A 19,416-nucleotide genomic window follows, 5' to 3' on the forward strand; every position below is an offset into this window, starting at 1 on the left:
CTATTAGCTGGTTTACCAACCGCCAATATAAACCAACGAAGAAGAACAGAAACGTCACATCCGGTGACGGTGATATTTGAGGAGGCCCGCCGCCAAAAACATCTAATTTGTTTTGGTTTAACAGGCAACGAAGGTAAGAAAACAAAGACTAGTATTTAAAACAATTTTATTGGTTTAGGTTACTATACTTTGTAGAGAACTGCAAAGCGTTACTGTTGACATTTTCAGCGGCTCTTTTTACACGTACTTAACTTTCGGTTTCCTGTCTGGAGGAAAGCTAACTTTTGCTAGCTCATTAAAAGTAAACAATAAAGTAATGTGGCTTTGCCTGTTTAGGAAAGTTCTAACAAAGTTTTTGTCAGAAAAGAGATGTATTGTACATTTGTTGACATGAACTCGGTGTCCTTATAAATGCTAACAAACCAGCCTAATCTGTAAAGTCAAGTTGAGGAACAAACATGAGGAAGTTTGGTGTGTGACTCGCTCAGAGACCAGGTCTAAATCCTACAAAGAGGAACTTGGATGATGATGAGTGAATGATGTGATGACTGCCTTCTCTATCTCTTTTATGTGCTAGATATTTCTGATGTGTACATCAGTGGAAAATGCAGAAATAATCATCCTCAGTGATGATGATGAGGAAGACTGTGAACGTGACATATGCAGTGAGCCCTCGGTCCTCATCGTGGAGGTGGAGGATGTGAAGAAGAGTGGTAACTACAGTGTTTACCCTCCACACCAGCCTGTATGTGTAGGTAGATCATGTTGTAAATGCTCATCAGCTGCTCCTCCTCTGTGTTTCAGACTGTGTTTTACCTCCCAGTGCTCTGGATGAAGACCTGGTCGTTACCTTCTCCCGCCGTGCTGAGGTGCTGCCTCACGCGCGCTACGACTGTCCCATACATCCTTTCACGTGAGGAAACTGCCACACACTTTGTGACCTACAGATCAGTGTCTATTACCCCTCCATCAGAGATAATCGCACTGCCTCTCTTCTGTCCTGCTCAGGGCTACAGATTGCGAGATTGGGGCTCCTGTCGCCAACAACCAGCTGATGTGCGATCAGTGCTTCTGCTACATCTGCGACAAGCTGGCATCATCAGTATGTGTTGATGTACTAATCTGTAAACTGTGTACACACACAACCCCATTGACTCAGCGGCACATAGCACAAACACGTCAAAACTCCCTGAATATCCCCACAGGACTCCGAGGAATTTTAACAGATACTTTGCTTTTGTTGCTTGTCTTTAACTTTAAGGGGTAAAACGTCACCCAAGCAGCAACATTGTAACAGAAACACCCTTACAATACAGTACAGCCTAACACAAGGACCATGCAGTGAGGCATTCACTGCATGTGCACTCCTTTTGTGAAGCCTGAATTATTCAGATAATGTTGACACTCGTGAACATGTTAACTCAACTTGGGTTCATCATTTAATGTCAGCTGTTGATAGAGGTCAGTTAAAGATTTAAAACAAAATTGTCTGTTTAGAGACCTCTTAAAAGACCTTTGATTCTCCCACATCTCTAAAATAATCTCAACAAAAATCTGAACATTATAAGCTGTGCCATGGTGATTTTATATATTTACTGTCATATTTTTCTGTCGTAAACATAAAGAATTGTTCTATATATTTTTTTGTTTTTATATGTTTGTTTTCAACCTGATTATTGTTAATTCTAGAACAAATGTATATCTGGAATTTAATTTATAGGTCAATTTATTTAATGAGCACAAATTAAGGAAATAAGCTTCAGTCACACGTGCTTACAGCAGAGAAAATGAAAACATTTATTTGTAAAGATAATTTGAAGTTTTGCTGTTGTGTATTTTTTCTTTTTTTTTGTCAAGGGAAAAAAAATTCTTACAGCTGCATTGGTGTGTGTGTGTGTATTTAGTGTCCAATGTGGTGTCACAGCGGTATGTGTCACTGCAACAGCCACAAGAGGAGCGACTTCTGGAACAACCTCAGAAACAGCGGGCTGCTGGGAGGACTGAAGGCTTTCAACCTCACGCTGTCTGAAATAGATGCTCACCTCCGGCATGCAGGTACTCGCTCTCACACCAACATGTGGACATGGAGATCACATTCAGCCACATTTAGAAAATCGGACTAAACTGATCTCGCTGCCATTGGATTTGTTCTCCTCTTGTCCAGAGACGATGCTACAGAGCTTCAGACAAGTGCTCTCTGCACTGTTTTCTTCCTTCCTGAAGGGAAAGTCGCTCGAGGAATATGGTCTGAGCCAATCGAACCAGCAAGGCCGCGTCTATGAGTAAGTGATGGAGCAGATCTGTATACCGTTATCCCCTTCAGATGAGCGCCACCATTTATAAATCATAAATCTGGTCTAGAAATGATTTTGGTAAATCATATTATTTTAGGATAAGAAAGTGCTTAGGATTCATTCTAATCCTTGAACGTCTGTACCAAATACTCGTCCAATTCTGAGCTGTGAGATTCACCATAGGGCCAAAATAGACTAAAAGTCGCAATATTTCAGCCTCTGCTGCCTTAATTTTGACCATTGTTTGGTCAAAAGTATCCATTTTGTCATTTTAATTGTTGGAGTACCCCTTTTAAGAATTCCCTTCACTGGGAAGGGGCTGCCAAGCCCAGACCATCAAACAGTCCAAACTAAAACTACACACAGGTTTGTGGACTGCCTCATCAACATGGACTTTGATTTGAACCAAAGCCTTGGAGAGCTTTTACATTATGTCACAACACATCAAGTACAAATACTAACAAACGAAAGTGATTGTAATTAAATTTTTTGGTTTATATGCTGCTTTTTCCCCTTTTTTTCAGTTATACGCCGGTGTACGAGTTTGTGTCATCATTCCTGAACAAAGCAGATAAACAGGATGGCAGAGCTGCTGCCATCATGAGACTCGGAGCTGCTGAGGACTTTATTAGACATTTTCAAGTCTCAGGGTACACACACACACACATACACAGGCATTTCCTGTTTTACAATAATGGCTATCTTCACTTTTTTTTTTTTTTTTTTAAGAAATGTTTTCTTGAATTGATATGATTCTCTACAGGACTTTCATCTTGCAGTCTCCTATGGCTAATGCTGCTGAAGCCAGAGTGGTTTTACTACAGAGGTACACACACACACACACACACACACACACACACACACACAGAACCCATCTTGTGTCCTATTTGTAACTAATTCATTCTATTTACCTCTTTCTGTGGTCGTGTGTTTGGGTTTTTCCAGGGTAATAGCATCCTTGCAGAGACAGATGGTGATGGCTGATTTTACACCAGAGTTCACCCACAAACTGCAGGATTTTTACAAGCAATTCAATTTCCCTGCTGAGCTGAAGAGCATGAGATACAGGTGTGTGTGTTTGAGAATGCAGTAGTTAAAATGTTTGTGTGTTTTCCTTTATTATCCCCAAGGTTACACATTTAAAGCCTTTTTGTGTATTGTATTATAACTGTGTGTGTGTGTGTGTGCGTGCTCCAGCCTGTGTGTCCGTCCTTGGGATGATGTCCTGCTGGTGTCTGTTCTGAAGGGGCAGAATGTGTCAGGTGTCCGCAAAGACAAAGGCAAGAAGGACGTCCTCAATGAACAGATTTCTGTAATTTTACTGAGAACAGAACTGCTTCAGCGACAGCACAGGTACAAAACTGTCTTTCACCCTTCTACGTACTGTATAGACACACACAGATCTGCTAATGAATCCACACCTGGCTGTTAATAATGTCTGCAGGTACAGAGAATTGTGTCGCTACCTACGAGTCGTCCAGACTGATGATTCCAAACTGTGAGTGTTCAAGTAACCACAAATATTGAACATATTGAACGGAGAGTTCCTTTTTCCAACAGTCCAGCCAACGTAGAACCAACACTGAATACAAAAATGTTTTTGTGGAGGAGAAAAATTTGATTTTAAAACGATTTGTGATTATTGATGATCAGTAACGTTACCAAAGTCTATTCTAAAACATTTCCAAATCTGTTTCAATATTTCTCATCCGTTTGCTGTCTGGTTTTATCATAAGATGCCTGATCTTTTACCAAAATTACTTTCATCAAGTATTTATCATGCAACTTGATGAAAGCTCATATTTCACACAAAGATCTGAAAAATACATTCACATGCAATTTGAATAAATCACATCTGTTCTGAGTCAAAACTGCAACACTCCAAATGTTTTGTGTCACATATCAAGTGATTGTTATTGTAAAAATATTATCTGTACTGACACCTTTTATGTTCTCAAGGTTACCTCCTCAGTTTTTAAACTCTACTGGTAAGATTTCTATAAAAGAAACCAGGCTGTGACGGCACTCGGTGGCTCGTGGAGCATAAAGTCTCAGCCGCAGTAAAGGATCAGAGATCTTATATTATGAACATGATGACAGATAATGGCGGCATGAATAAATATTTGGGCAGTTTGATAAAATATTGTATTGGTATGTATAGTGTGTCCTTGAAAAGTGACTGATTGTTGCAAATTTTGTAAATATTTGTAAAAACAATTTCCCTTGTAGCAGTTTCATCATTTAAAATGACCATTTGAACAATATTCTGTTGCTTTTTTTGGTTTGTAAATTTGAATCTGTGTCGCTAACGCACATTTTTAAATGACCTACATATTTAGATACAAAAACAAACCATATGAAGGTTCAGGCCTGTATTTTTTTTAGAACTATTCATTAGTACTTTATTATAATTAAAACCTTTCAAAATAAATCTCCTGCATAGATTTATAAATCATTCAGGTGGGATTGGTGACATAAAATTGTTGACTTGCTGCATTTTATTTGTTTCTCCAGCAGTTTTCAGCAGGTACAAGACCTCCTCCCTTTCTTCATGTGCATGGATGGGAACTTTATGTCCGCTCTGCAATGTTTGTTCACCTCAGCGAACGCCGCTGCTGCCCGCTTCACTCCAGATCTCTTCCTCTTTTATTTTCGCATCTTAAGAACAGCAACAGCGCCAAAGTTGACAGTTAGTCAGTCAACACAGCTCTGCTACTCTGCTGCAGAGTGGGAGCCGATTAAAGGTCAGACACAGAAACTATTGCTCTTTTTTTAAAAAAAAAAAAAAGAAAAGACGTGATTTTCTTGTAAGAAGTCAAACCACTTCCTCTGTCTAGGTGCTGTGCCACTGAGGCGTGCTGAGCTGGTGAAGTTCGCTCTCAGGGTTCACAAAGGCTCCTTTGCTGTCTTCACTGACGTGAGTCTGCAACATGTATCACAGTTCAGTTTGCCTTTTACAGATCTCAACAGATAAGAACATCAGCTTACCCTTTGAAATCATCTTATCAAAATCTGACTTGTGCAGGATTTTTTTTAGCCTTAAAAACAGAGCTCTGTAATGGCTTTGTCTTCCTCCAGAAGACTGTGGGGCAGCTGCAGCACGTTCATGATGCTACAGCCAGAGTTTTATCAGGAGCTTGTTACAGCTCACTTAATGTCTCTGCACTGACCTTCAGTAAACACTTGAAATGATGTTTAAAAAGTACTGAAAAAAATCATGTTTCTAACTAGAAGTTAGTTGTGTTTGTGGTCTTTCCATCAGCTCATATAAACGTCATAAATTGTTAATTGCTCCTGACTTTTCTTTTTTTTTTTTATTAATTTTTTTCATGTAATTCATGACTAACTCAGTGAGTCTTTATTCTCACTTAAAGCTCGCTCACGTTCCCCACATGAATGAATGTATGAGCTCTGTAACTGTAGTTTGCCTCACATGTTCTGTCGTCTCTCTGTTCCAGTCTCAGTGTTGGACCAGTTTACTCACCGTCGTCAACACACCTTGTGCTTCACTCGCTGCTCTACCAGCACCGAGCCCGCAGTTTCTCCACGTACGTATTTCATGTTTATTAACAGCTGTTTTTAGTTTTTATCAATTTTTCTCTTTTCATTCTGTATTTTCATGTCTCATTTTTCAGGAAGCAAATGATGTTGTGAGGTCGATCCTGCTCGGCCAGCACGGGTCAAACATACAGATCCCTCGATTCTTTCTGGAGGTTCGTATGTTCTGATCTGCACATACACACTCAAACCTTTGGAAAAGGTACTAAACTGTGTGTTTGTGTTTCAGGTGTATCCAGATCAAGCCCTGTTGCTGTTGGTGACGGGAGCTTTAGGTTTGAGGATCCTTAATGATCCTCTGCATCCGGCCCTCCCTGTGCTCAACACGTTTAAGGTAATCTGTTCATTTCGCCCTTAATGCCACATCCTGGTTGTAGACATTCAGTCCAAACACTGCTTCTGTGTTCCTCACCACCTCCTTAACTTCAATGGCTGAAATGATAGAACATCTCACAACTAAAAGTTTGACTCATTATGAGTTTTGTGAATATGTCTGGAGATTGTCATGAAGGTCGTATTTAATAACATTTCTGTCCCTCAGGAGAATTTGTGGGCCTTCACGTGGTTGTTGGAGAATTTGCCTGCAGAACGGCTCTCTTCCTTCACACAGGAGATCACACAGGAGATGGAAAACACATCGGGTGCGTCAGCGTCGTGATATCCAATCAATACATAGCATCTTTATAAAGGAGCAGTTCAATGCAAAGATGTTTTGGGCTCAGCGTAGTAACAGTTTAAGAAAACTAAAGGAGCTAACAAGCCTCTTGTAGCAACCTGTAGGAACCGCATCTCATTATAGTTTAGCATTTTTCATTAGATTTTCTTTATATCGTTCTGACTTTTTGTCTTTAACACGTTTTTAAAATGGGTTTGGCAGTTTAGTTAATTTGTTTTGTTTTAGTAGTTGGATCCAAACTAACCATTTAAAACACCAAAGTCCCCCAATAACACAAACTAAACGATTAAGGCAGCAGTAGACTAGCAGCTCCCATGTAAAATGACTGTTTTTGTCAAGTGAAGCCTCGAGTCGAGCGACGCGTCCATTTCTAGTTCAACATAAAGGATCTAACAGGTCCACCTCTGTAGGGATCCTTTCTATAATATTGTTGGACACTTCAGACAAAAACAAACACTTTTAGTGGACATACTTTTATCTGGAGCAATTGAACCAAAGGATTAAATTACAGTTTGTTCTCAGCTGCCAACCCAAAATATAGAAAAATAGGACTCAGTTTTTATACTGGATATACTGGACTTATCCTTCTACCTTAAATTACTGTTTTAAGTGGCACAAAAACAATGTTTTTCAATACCTTCATGCAATATTCGATGAAAATGGGGATGTATTTTACATAACTTATATTGATTGCTTTTTTTTTTTTATGCTGTGATTCCAGAAATTATTACATTACAGGACAAACGGGACGTACTTCTTTATATTGGATTTATAGTGCTTGTTTTATTTTTTTAATTGTTTTTATTTACGTCTCAATGGAAAATTCTGATTTTTAAAAAAATAAAATAAAATTCTGTAGCTTCCATGTAATATTATTAACTCGCACATAAAACCTAGCATGTCTGTTTCTCTTTCTCAGATGGGGATAATTTGTTATTCTTTCTGGGCGCCATTATTCCCACTTTTGTTTCTTCAACGCAGAACTGGGACCAGTAAGTCATGTTTGATTTTTAGCTTGCTGCAACAAAAGTACCACAAGTCTTCTTAGCTAGAAAAGTTCAGATTTTCTGAAGTAAAAAGTTGTGAATCTGATCTGTTGCCTCTCTTGTTTTCTTCTGCTGTGGTGGTGATCAGCACCTATTGTAAGTTGCTCTGTCACATGCAGTGATTCTTCACAGTGCGTCTTGTGGTCTGTTGATTTTTACCCTTCTGTTTCTTTTCCTTGTGCAGGCAGTCCAGTGGCTGTTAACCTCTACTCCCCGTAAGGCCCCGTCATAGTGTCAGCTGTAAGTCCCACTACTCATCAGCTGATCATCAGCTGATTCTTCCTCTGTTATTTCAAAATTCACTGTTAAAGGAAAAGTCTGTAATATCAGTGTTAGAAGTTTAGAAAGTGTTTCATTGTGAGCCTTTAAGGTTAGGAATATGCTTGAATTTGAATATACTCCTTTGAAAACACCGGACTTATCCTTAATGTCGATCTGTTTTAATCAGTAGTCTCAGTGCTGATATGATCCGTCATATTTGATCAGGGCATCAAAAATGTGAGGTCAGAACAAGTTTGGCTTTTAACTGAATGACTTAAACAGTTAAATTATTATTCATAATTGTAATTTCAGACATTTTAGCACCAACACTAAAAAAGGGTTTGAAATAGTGAGTGGATGTGTCACAATAGTATTTTTTTCATTGCTGATCCTTTACTGGCTGCTTTGGCACATAAAACAACCAAACTGTTATCTTTGCCTTGTATCATTTAATATATAACATCATGTTAATCAACAGCTCCTGTGTTGAAATAACTTGTTTTGTGCTGTTGTTGTAGCAGGGCCTGATATTACCTGGCGAATACTGAGGTCACAGCAGCAGGATTTACCTGGACAGACGAGGCGTATGAAGAGAGCACATCCTCACCGTTATTCATTATTTAATGACTTTATAGAGACACTTTATGTTGCTTCATCCTTTTAATGACTCAATCAGTGTTTGTTCGGTGGATAAACTGGATCCAGCTTCATTCTGCACTCAAGGATTTTGCTTTTGTTTCACTTGAGGAACTTTTGTTACTTTCTGGAATCACTTTTTGATATTAACTTATATTACAAATGCTCATAAGGGTGCAGTTATGGTTGGTAAACAAATGGACTGTTTTCATGAAGTGCTTTGGCCAAATTATAGAAAAGGACAATAAAGTATTTGCTGGAGTGGATGGCTGAATTATTGCTTAAGTTAATTAATTAGTTAATGAATCCCAATGTAAAAATAAGTCTTTATTTTAAATTCAGACACTAAAATTGGCTCATATTTGCATCAATAAAAACACACAGTGTAAAACAAGGAGGCTGTTGCTCTGATTAGCTCAGTTTAGAGTTTAGGTTCAGTTTTTAAACCTCTGTTGTCTGGAAGAACTCACATGGTCTAATTAATAGGTTACTGATTATTAAACCTTACCTGAATTCACTGATGTTCAGCTAAAACTTGCTGTAGACTTGTTTAACTGCATTTGAAGCTAATGTGTATGTGAAACTTAAAGTTTCTGCTCAGATTGTAATACTGTAGTATCAGTCACCATGTAGGCTGTTATAAGTAAATCGTAAACAGAGTAAAACGTAATTTACAGCTCATTTTAAGTGAGTATTCTTTTTCACACAAAGGAAAAATTCACATTTTGGGACATTTCTTACCACAGACTGTATAAGAAGTGGATGTAGCCCCCCTGACATCACCCAGTGGTTTGTGGTCTTCCACTTTGAAGCCTTGAACAGTGATTTGTTGCTTTTACACTTGCTGTTAATTAAATTTTAGATCGGTATCAAACTTCACATCAAACTCAAATATTTTCCAGTTAACGGTAAGCTGGCACTAAGACACCCTCTAGTTTTGGGTTTGTTAGTAAAGTAGGCGGTGAGGCTAAAATAACTGCTGATTCAATCTCCCACTACAGTTTAATGTTGAGTAACACTGTTTTCTAGTGTTTCTGGTGGATAGCCAATTCAGCTGAACCTGTGCTGGCTTAATACTTAGAGCTGAACCCATTTTAAACTGAAGATAAACTGGTTAAAAGCTAAATGACAGAGCAACACTCCGGATCATTCAGTCAAGGCTGTTTATAAAAGTTATTACTAGCGCATATAGTTCTAAAAACAACAAGCAACAGTACTATGCTGGTTTATCACTAACCTCAGATCTATAGTCTTAAATTATACAGTATTCATATGCGGTTCAATTATCTTAAATTACACAGTTGAAACGTGATTCAATAATACGCCTTCATTTTAAAAACACACTTGAGCTGTAGAGGCTGCATAAAAGTCTTCGATGCCAATGAGGCACTAGTGCATTTGTGTCCAGTAAAGCAGCGACTCACAGCATCATGGAGTAAAAGTCACACAGGCACACTAACATTTAACACTGCAGATAAAAACATAAGTGGCATTCTTGTATCTCCAAACTGTAAAACTCTGCATGAGTGAAAGCTATAGAGAAATCAGTGCATTTGATTGAAGGCATTAGAATACAGGGTTCCTACAGGTGCTGGGAATCCTCAAAATTTGAAAAATTAATGGAAACTGCTTGAAATTCAGTCACATTAACATAATAAATCATTATCTGATTGAATAGTCTGCCTTTTAGATTGAGAAGTAACAAATATGATTTGGGTACAATTAATTCACCACAGCCGTAAAGTGCTGGAAACGCTTGAAAATGCACCTTGAACCAATTTGGACACAGCGTAGGAACCCTGTATAAGAGGTTATCTTTAGGACGAGTCAGTTGTTTTTTTCATCCGGTGTTTATGTTGCGTATGTATTTCTGTGCAGTTGCACTGAGCAGTAAGAGAATCTTAAAACCGGTGGTCCACGTCCTGCGTGGCGCTGTTTGATAAGGTCAGACAGGAAATGAATCACCCTCAAATCGCTCTCACCGCTGCAGAATCCTCGAGTCGACAGGACGTCCTCTCCCTCTGTACCGTCCTTCCCTGCGGCAGCGTTTGGATGTCGTAGAGTGGGATTAAATGTGAACAGCAGGGCCTGGTTGGCCAGCGCGGTCAGGCCGCTCTCCAGGTGCAGCAGGTAGGTGAGGCCTCGGCTGATGCCAGTGTGAGGGTCAGCCAGTCTGCCGATGAGAGAGCCCGAGTATGACGGACACTGCAGGGTCCTCTGGTCCAGGTCCAGCAGGGCCAAATAACGACTGTAGCGGGTCAGAGAGTGAAGAATGCTCAACGAAGAGCTGGAGGGTGACCTGGTGAAGAGGAAAAGAGAGGACGGAGCAAAACAGAGTTAATTAGTTTTCACATATTCCTACCATTGTCTCAAAACATCACATATTTTTCTGTATTATGCATTAAAATACAAGGGGACGTTCTGTGACTCAGTGTAAGAAAGGGGTCGACTCTGAGCTCCCTCAGAGCTACGCACTATTAGATATTAAAAGAATAACAACACATTTAAAGCAGCAATTACTGATTTGTTTGCCAAAGGAACAAGATGTAATCACAACATTAACATTTCATCACCTCATAAAGTTGATAAGGTGAATGTGTTCGCATGCAGTTGTTTACACGTCAAGCAGACACAGGGCAGCATTAGCATTCGTCAGGAGTCGGGTTTCTGCAAAGTTCAATATGCTCTATTTTGGTCTCCACCAGCTGCTGTTGGAAACGTCTGCCTGTTCAGCTGCTAAAAGCTCCACTAAGGTTCACTGGCTCATTGCTCGTTGTTTTAACATTAAAGATGGTCACTGTCAATAGAAAACTACTGACTACAGCAGCTTTAATACAGAGACTGCACAAAGTGACGGTTGAAAGATTCTGAATATCAGAAGTGTTCATTTAACTTAATGTTCATTTTTGTTGCCATAGTTTGTAGCGTTGTTCACCAAATATTAATTTCTCCCTGTGACCACAGATTGTACTTCTTCCCAATTCAATTTTCCTGTTTTAGTATATATTTGTTTTCTTAAATCTTTCCCATCAGGACATTAAGGCAACAGAAAAGTCTTAAACAAGTATAAGGTTATAAGGTATTTCTGCTATTCTCTCCAACATGGACAGTTTACACAAGACAGACAAGATGACAGGGCATCTCAATATAAAAACAGAAATTATGTGATGAAATGGCAAAGGCATAACATATAGAATAAGGAAAGATGAAAATGCAAAGACAGGTAGCAGCTGACTGTGTCTCATGGAGCACCTGTGTATTCCTATCAGTCTCCAGGTGAGCAGGTCGGTCAGCTGAAGCGGCGTCGTCAAACTCGGCATCATAGCGTTTCCATCAGGACCGGGAGCAGGCAGGAAGAGACTCAGGGCGTCCACCAGTTTTCCGACCAAATTCTCGTCTCCTCCGATGACAACCAGCGGCCGGCCGCTCAGGAGACAAAACATGGCATGCTGGGAGAACGAGTTCTGTTTGAGGAACCTGAGGGCTCTGAGTCCAGCCTTCCTTCTCTTCCTCTTATCTGAGCAGGCTTTGCTGTGGATATTCTGGGTGGGAGAGGGTGCGTCGGAGGAGCCGGTGAAGCTGGCGCAGTCAGACGCCTCGTCGACGCTCAGCAGCCTGAGAGGAGGGCAGGGCGGAGACCTCTGGTCAACCTCAGCCAGGGCAACAGGGGGGGCGAAGTTCACATGAAGGTCCGGCACCATCTGATGGACTTCAGAGCACTGAGGTGTCGACTCCACTGCTTCTTCAGCTAGTGACAGTGATAACAGTTTCATCACATGCTTCAGTGTTTTTGTTTTGTCCCTCAGGCCTAAATAATAACATGTACTCACCAATTTATTACTGAAATTCAATAATAAATCCATTGGAGCAAAAAACATGTTTGAATCTGACTTATTACAAGTGATAAAAGTCCCCAAACTGTCTGTTGGAAACGTCCATCACAGTTTGCAGACACAGTTTGAGCTTAACGCACTTGTGTGTCGCAGCTCTGCTGTGCAGTGAGGAAATATTATCGATATTTCTGCTGCCCTCGCTTTTGGTTTTACCTCCAAATTAAGCGGTTTAGATAATCTGGCTTGTTCTCCCCTAAACAAGAGCTAACAGTGGAGAAGTCTTAAAACAACTGTGCCACATTTCAGCTTGGACTGACAACTAAAATAATCTGTAAATTCAAGTGTGGATGTTTCACATGTAAACACAGTTTTAAAAAATATCCAAATAAGAGTGGACTTTTTTAAACTTGTGTTTAAGTGGGGCGTTTGACCTGAATATGAAGCAGACCTACCTTGCAGTGGCTTGGACATCTTCCCTGGACTGTTGTCTTCATGGACTTGATTGTTCCCCAAACACTCAGTGCCCTGCTCCTCTTTGATTAAAACCTCACCACTAACAGTTTTTTGCTTGAATGGCTCTCTATGAACACAACCGTCCTCTTCCTGAACAGGCCCTTCATTTTCATCCTCATTTACGAAAGTAGTCGCATTCAACTTCTCCTCTTTGATGACTTCGTCGGATTTGCGCTCCGTCAGTATCTCTTCCTCATTCTCAAAGCCGTTACTCAGTGGTTGGTGCTCTGCTTCCTCCTCCGTGATGGCGGTGAGGTCGTCAGGAAAGATGGACTCGGTGGTGCTCAGCACCTCGATGCTGTCCTCGCTGTTGGCTCGTCTGGCGAACACTCGCACACGCCTGACTCCTGCGTCCACTGTGGCTCGTCTGTAAGAGGCGTCCATCATCCCGACTGGTGCTTCTGTGGAAGAGGGAGAAGTGTCAGCTGGTGCAGCTGTGCAGTCATTGTTTTCAATGTTGCTTCTTTAAAATGAGCCAGTAAAACATGTGGTAAAGAGACACAATATCCCAGAGTCCAAGGTGAAATCTATAAATTGCTGCTTTTTGCCTCCACCAGCCAGCACCCAAAGATCCATCCATCCATTATCTAAACCTTTTCGCCATAGAAGGTCATTGGTGGGAGGGTGGAGGCAGTCCTGGCTGGTCGCCAGTCAATAACATGGCTGATACACTGAGACAGACCCTCACATTCACACCAAAGGGCAGTTTAAATACACCAGTTAACCCAACCTGTACGTCTTTGGACTGTGGGAGGAAGCCGAAGCACCCGGAGAGGACCCACATAGGCAGGACAATAAGCAAGAGAGAACAGGCGACTCCACACTTAAAGGATTCAAAGCTGGAACCTTCTATATACCCAAAGATTTTCAATCTAAATAATGTCTTACCTCTGCTGTCAGACCCAGCGACGACATGCTGCGTTCGATAAGATTTCTCTGTCCCGAGCACTTCAATGCTGTCCCCGCTGCTCACACTTCCTGTCATCTCCGTGGGAACATCGGGGTCAGGGGTCACAGGTTCTCCTGCCTCCAGTTTGATCGGGATCTCCTCCACACAGGAGAAGAATGACCCAAGGCCCATCGGCTCCGACTGAAACATCTCCACGCCGCCGCTCTTACTCCCAGTGGCCCTCTGAAGCTCTGCCTCTGCGCTCTCTCTCTCCTCCTCATCTCCGTCCTCTGGGCTCCACAGCTCAAACAGGAAGTTGACGAGCGTGAGCCTCCTGGATCGTGACCGTGTGACGCGAGCAGTTTGCAGTACACTCCTGTCGCCATGTAGGCGGCGCTCTGTGTTAGCCAGCTGTTCCTTCATCAGAGACAGGAAGTAGGCGTTGCAAAGCTCCTGCAGAGGCTTCAGACGGTGCTCAGACCTGCGGCAGGTGGAGGTGGAGGTGTAGAGGGGGGGCTCAGGGGGCAGTAACACAGTCGGATCAGCGAGGGAGTCAGCTGGGTCGTAGGGCAGGAAGTCAGGCTGTTTCAGCTTCCTGTTTGGGTAGGAAGTGACCTGGCGGAGGAGGTCTCTGTGAATTAAGATCGAACGCTCCACAGCTTCAAGCTCATCTGCTTTTTGTCCCACATCTGTGAACCCATTGGTCGTCCTCGGATGTTCTGTCTCCTGTAGCAGAGTCAGTCGTGTGTACCTGAAACAGTCAGAGAACGACAGTCAGCAGACGAAGAGAGTAACAAGCCACATGTAACCACACCAACAGCAGGTCCTGGACTATGTTCTATCCAGATAAAACTATCTGGTGAGCTCACATGTTCCCAGCGTAGCACACGTTACATTTTCGTGCTGCAGTGTATGAGAGCGATGCTGCACTTTGTAGTCTGGTAGTGTACTAATGTGCTAAACATGGTGATGAAACAAGCTACAATCATTTTTACATGACCAAACACAGCACAGACATGTTTGTATCGACCGATTGTGCACACTGGACAAGTCCACAGGATCTGGATATAGATCGCCCCACCCCACACATTAGTTTGTCCATCACACTGGCTTCAGTAGAAGAGAATGAGAGGCTGAGGTTATATTTGTAAGACAGAGGTGTAATGTCTCTGCACTTTACTAACACAGGATTTTTGATATATGAGCTATTATTAGTTTCTTTAACAAAAGAAACATATTGCAACTCTTTGGTAATTCTGTTCTAGTGTCTTGTTACTAAGCCAGCGGTGGACGCTGCTCTATGAATAGGTGCATGTATATTGTAATGTCATCTAAGTAAATCCAAATCTTACTCGAGCTCTTGTAATTTCCTCTGCAGCTCCATAGAAAAAGCTTGTCTGTTTCCCGTCTTGAGGCTGTCAGAGGCCTGAGAGAAGCACGTCGACAGTTCAGAGAAGTTCTCCATCAACTTCGCCTGGTCTGAGCACACGTACGCCATGCAGAAAGGACGCACCATACCCCGAGCCTCCAGGTCGTACAGGGTCATGTGGTGAACGTATGCAAACGCGTCCTGCGCTGAGTCTCCCAGAACCACTCTGGAGTCCTCGCTGAAGTTGAGGCGTGGCCCGGGGGATGCGGGAGGGGTGTGGCCGGGGCCCGACGCCTGGTAGTCTACGGACATGATGCGAACGGAGAAGTGGTTGAGGTCAAATGATCCGATGACTCTGGGGTCGTCTGGTATCGTCAGCACGGGCTTGGGTCCCACCTAGAAACATCAGCAGAGGTTTGTAGAGACACAATATGATTTTAGGGTTAAGGTTAGCACGGCCCTGAGCTGCTCTATGTGAAAAGTGTCTTTTGTTATGAAGTGGAACTGACTGACTGAATATAAAGACTCACCTGCAGCTGCCAGTAGTTTTTTCAGTATAAAAAATTAGAAAATGTTGAAAAATCTATTTCACAATTTCATCACTTTAGAGGTCTAAAACAACTAGTCGTCAAAATGATCGCCAGTTATTTTGATTAGCAATTAACTGTTTTAGTATAAACACCAAACACTGTCTGGTTGCAGTTTCTCCACTGTGATGACCTGCTTTTCTCTGTTATATGATAGTAAACTGAATGTCTGAGGTTTTGAGCTGTTGATTTGACAAAAAAAAGGCATTTGAAGATGTCACTACAGGCTCTGGGAGCTTGTTACAGATCTGTTTTTTTATCTGACATTTTGTAGGCAAAAATTTACAATCTATGAACTCATTGTTACTTGAAGCTGCAGCTCTACATTTGTCATTCATCATATGATGACACACAGAGATGAGAAACAGTGTGTAACAAAGGTCCCCAGCTGGATTCAAACCAGAGACCTGGAGGTTCATGGTCGCCGCCCCGAGATCATCAGGGTGTCCCTGGTTCCAGCCTCCTAACTGTGAGGATTTCTCTGTTTTATATCTTTGTAAAGTCAAATGTTTTTGAGTTGTGGACTGTTAATAAAAAAAAATACAGCCAAGAGGACTTTGCATTGGGATCTGGGACTTGATGAGCTACTCTTCACTATTCTCTAAAATTCTATGGCCTTAACCAGAGTTTTTTTAATAGATCCTGTTTCCCTGATTCGAATCAATGACTTGTTATCAGGTTTAATTCCGTTTCTAGTTAAAATGATGTTCTTAGCCGAGTGATTCATGTGTGTCTCGGCTGCTGTAACGCAACAAGAGACTGAGACACTGAGACTAATAAAGCACTGCTATCATCTACCATCATCACTGGAGTTGGATGTTGTCACTGACATCTAGAGGACACCAGTGTACCCGAGCTTTGGGTTATGAGGTCTTGTGATCTAAGTTACCACGATACCTTACATGAAGTTGAGTTCACAGTGACCGTAGAAACATTAATTCCTCTTATAGGAATGGAGCAAAGAGGAAGGACAGAGACCTTAAGCTGTAATCGCTGTTTTTTTAAAATATAACATTTGTGTTTTAATTCCTGTGTGTGTGTGTGTGTGTGTGTGTGTGTGTGTGTGTGTGTGAGATGGCCATTGGGTGTAACTGACTCCTCATCTTGTATATCTGTAATTTCTTCTAAAGTCTCTTGCAAAAGTGATCTTAATCTATCTATTTAGACTTCCTGAATGACTTTAACTCTGTTTCAACACCGTGTCCATGACAAAAATAGAGCTGCAACATTAGTTTTGACATTGACATGTACCTGAAAAACCAAAATAAAAGATATCAATGAATTAAATATATATTAAGCTATACTTAAAAGCTGCCTAGAGGTGATGCCTTGATCATCAGTGCTTTGTGAAAATTAAATCACTAATTAAAAACAATAAAAACGAGGTAATTCATATATGTGAAAGTTATTTGACCAAAATAATTAAACAAAAACATTTTTATTGGATCCTGGAGTGTTACACTACAGAACTATGTGACTCAACATCCTATTTTATTGAACTACACATCTGTTATTACATCTCATTATGTTGAGATATCATTTTGTACACCTTACACCCTATAACTGTTACTATATATAGGTTTAATATTATATTATCCATTTGTTCAATTTGCACAGGAAAGAAGAAACTGCATTATTGGTAGAAATAATTGGATTTACTGACTATATTTGTGTTTCCTTTGCTCTGCTTATTTCCTATTATTTAATTTCCTTTTTATTATATTACCTATTATTTCCCCAGTGAATCAATAAAACCACATCTTATCTATATTCTTTTTTTGATTGCACCTGTTTATCAAGTGAAAGTGTCAAAGTCCCTTGCAGATGTGACTCTTAAAGCACCAGTATCACAGCTTATCACACAGTTATCTTCTTACACCCACACTGGGAACACACACCTGCTCGGAGAACTCGGCCACCAGGATGAAGTCTCGGTGAAACTTGGCGGAGGAGCTCCAGGGGTGGGACGGAGGCAGGAGGGGGACGGAGAGCTCCTCAGGTAGACTCCGAGCCTCCTGGTCCTCCTCTCCCTCCGAAAACCCCTCCGTGCTGGTGAAGGCCAGCAGGTCCGGTGACCCGATCATGCTCAGGCAGTCAGCGGTCAGTCCATGGAGGAGCCCCGGCGCTCTGCTCCGCTCGGCGGCCGGCCGGACCCCGCCGCCCCCCGGCCTCCCGTCAGTGAGTCAGCTGTTTGGGCAGGACGCTCCAGCGACACCCGGAGAGTCAAAAACTTGTTGCGCACTTGTCCGCAGCCATGAAGCGACTGATAGTGAAGCCGAATTAAAACTTTACGCACTTTCTACTCGTTTCCCTTCAATAACAAAATGTTTGAGTTAGTTTTCAGGAAACGGACCCCGAGAAAAACTTGACGGAGAAGCGAAAGCTCCCTGCGGGCGCCAGTCACACGGTTTCCCAACCTTTGTCCCGGGACATATCTTCCTCTTTTTCGTTGTCAGTGAGCCAACTTTCAGCTTAAAACTTGCGCCTGGGTGTCACGTATTTTACCGGCCCCTGTGCACCCGTGCTTAGCCATGTGACGGACGCCGGTGCCGGTGGACGCGGCTTCTCACGGCTGGAGGTCCGGACACACCGAGGGAGACTTCCGGCCGTCGGCCTGAAAGTAAAAGACTTCCGCTGGAGTGGTGGGAGGCTGATGTGGAGTTTTAGTTGAAGCTGTTTTACAGAGTTGTTGATTGAGCTTGATGGTCATTTTGGAGGCTGCTGAGCTGCACTGCATTACACTTACACAGGTGTTTCTGTTATTTTGTCCACCCCAACAAGAACATCACTGTCTGTATAACACAACACTGTGAGCCAGTAAAACCTTGTATACATGAAACAAGACCAAAATTATTTTACACAAGTAAACTCCATGAAACCAGTAAAATCTCATATAAACCAACAAAACCTCTTTGAAACCACAATGAAACCTCTTATAGACCAGTGAGACCTCTTAGTGAAACCTTATAAAGCCCTAGAGGCTCTCAAACAAACCAGTAAAACCTCTTATAAACCAGTGAAATTTCTTACAAACCACTTAAACCTGCAATAAAACTACTTGTACACCAGTAAAACCTCTTTTAAACCAATTAGATCTCATATAAATCTCTTCAGCCAAACCACTTGAAACCATATTTACCCTGTAAAGCCTGAACCATGAAATAATTGCCAGAAAATTCTAATTTTTTGAAACTGGAGTTTAAATTAAAAATTTTTTAAATTAAAATCTAAATGTACATATCAATTTGCATATATATATATATATATATATATATATATATATATATATATATATTGGATGTCTCAATTAAAGGCCCTCTGGTGCATGTATTACTGATCCCTGGTGGATTATCTGTGCACTGCATGTGTTTGATTGCATACATCAGGTTTTTCAGGAAAAAAAATAGCACACTGATGATGGAGAGGTCTCAAAAACTCATGGATCAAATACGATACACTTGGTGTTACAGGGTTAAAACATCTTATAAACCAGTATAAACTCCCATAAAGCAGTAAAACATCTTTAAACCCGATGGAACCTCTTGAAAACAACACAAACCTCTTATAACCCGGTACACTCTTTTATAAACCAGGGAAATATCCTATAAACAACACAAACTGCTAAACTAGTAAAGCCTCTCACTGAAACCACTAATATACCAGTAAAGAAAGAAACCAGTCAGAACTCTTAAAACCATCCAGTGAAACCTTTCATGATTCAGTGAACCTCTTACGAACCAGTAAAATCTCTTAA

The 19,416-nt window shown here is 41.4% G+C and overlaps 2 protein-coding genes across 2 annotated transcripts; one reads left to right on the plus strand and one right to left on the minus strand.

Annotated features, from left to right (window-relative positions):
* The first annotated feature begins 69 nt into the window (after positions 1-69).
* LOC139198764 (uncharacterized) lies at positions 70-8,704 on the plus strand. Its single transcript, XM_070827700.1, has 20 exons — positions 70-133; positions 578-713; positions 805-913; positions 1,009-1,102; positions 1,905-2,055; positions 2,165-2,282; positions 2,819-2,944; positions 3,058-3,120; positions 3,240-3,362; positions 3,492-3,647; positions 3,739-3,792; positions 4,809-5,038; positions 5,132-5,211; positions 5,753-5,842; positions 5,930-6,007; positions 6,082-6,186; positions 6,394-6,493; positions 7,448-7,520; positions 7,759-7,814; positions 8,354-8,704. Exons 2-19 carry the CDS (start codon positions 587-589, stop codon positions 7,775-7,777), a joined length of 1,896 nt encoding a protein of 631 aa, XP_070683801.1. The 5' UTR covers positions 70-133; positions 578-586; the 3' UTR covers positions 7,778-7,814; positions 8,354-8,704.
* A 916-nt stretch (positions 8,705-9,620) lies between these two features.
* Positions 9,621-18,014, minus strand: smcr8b (Smith-Magenis syndrome chromosome region, candidate 8b). The gene is made up of 6 exons (XM_070827702.1): positions 17,561-18,014; positions 15,059-15,471; positions 13,706-14,457; positions 12,757-13,218; positions 11,724-12,219; positions 9,621-10,770 (listed from the first exon to the last, which is right to left on the minus strand). Exons 1-6 carry the CDS (start codon positions 17,744-17,746, stop codon positions 10,323-10,325), a joined length of 2,757 nt encoding a protein of 918 aa, XP_070683803.1. The 5' UTR covers positions 17,747-18,014; the 3' UTR covers positions 9,621-10,322.
* Positions 18,015-19,416: the final 1,402 nt, after the last annotated feature.

The sequence above is a fragment of the Pempheris klunzingeri genome, chromosome 3, assembly GCF_042242105.1.
Source record: "Pempheris klunzingeri isolate RE-2024b chromosome 3, fPemKlu1.hap1, whole genome shotgun sequence".
Taxonomy (NCBI): Eukaryota; Metazoa; Chordata; class Actinopteri; order Acropomatiformes; family Pempheridae; genus Pempheris; species Pempheris klunzingeri.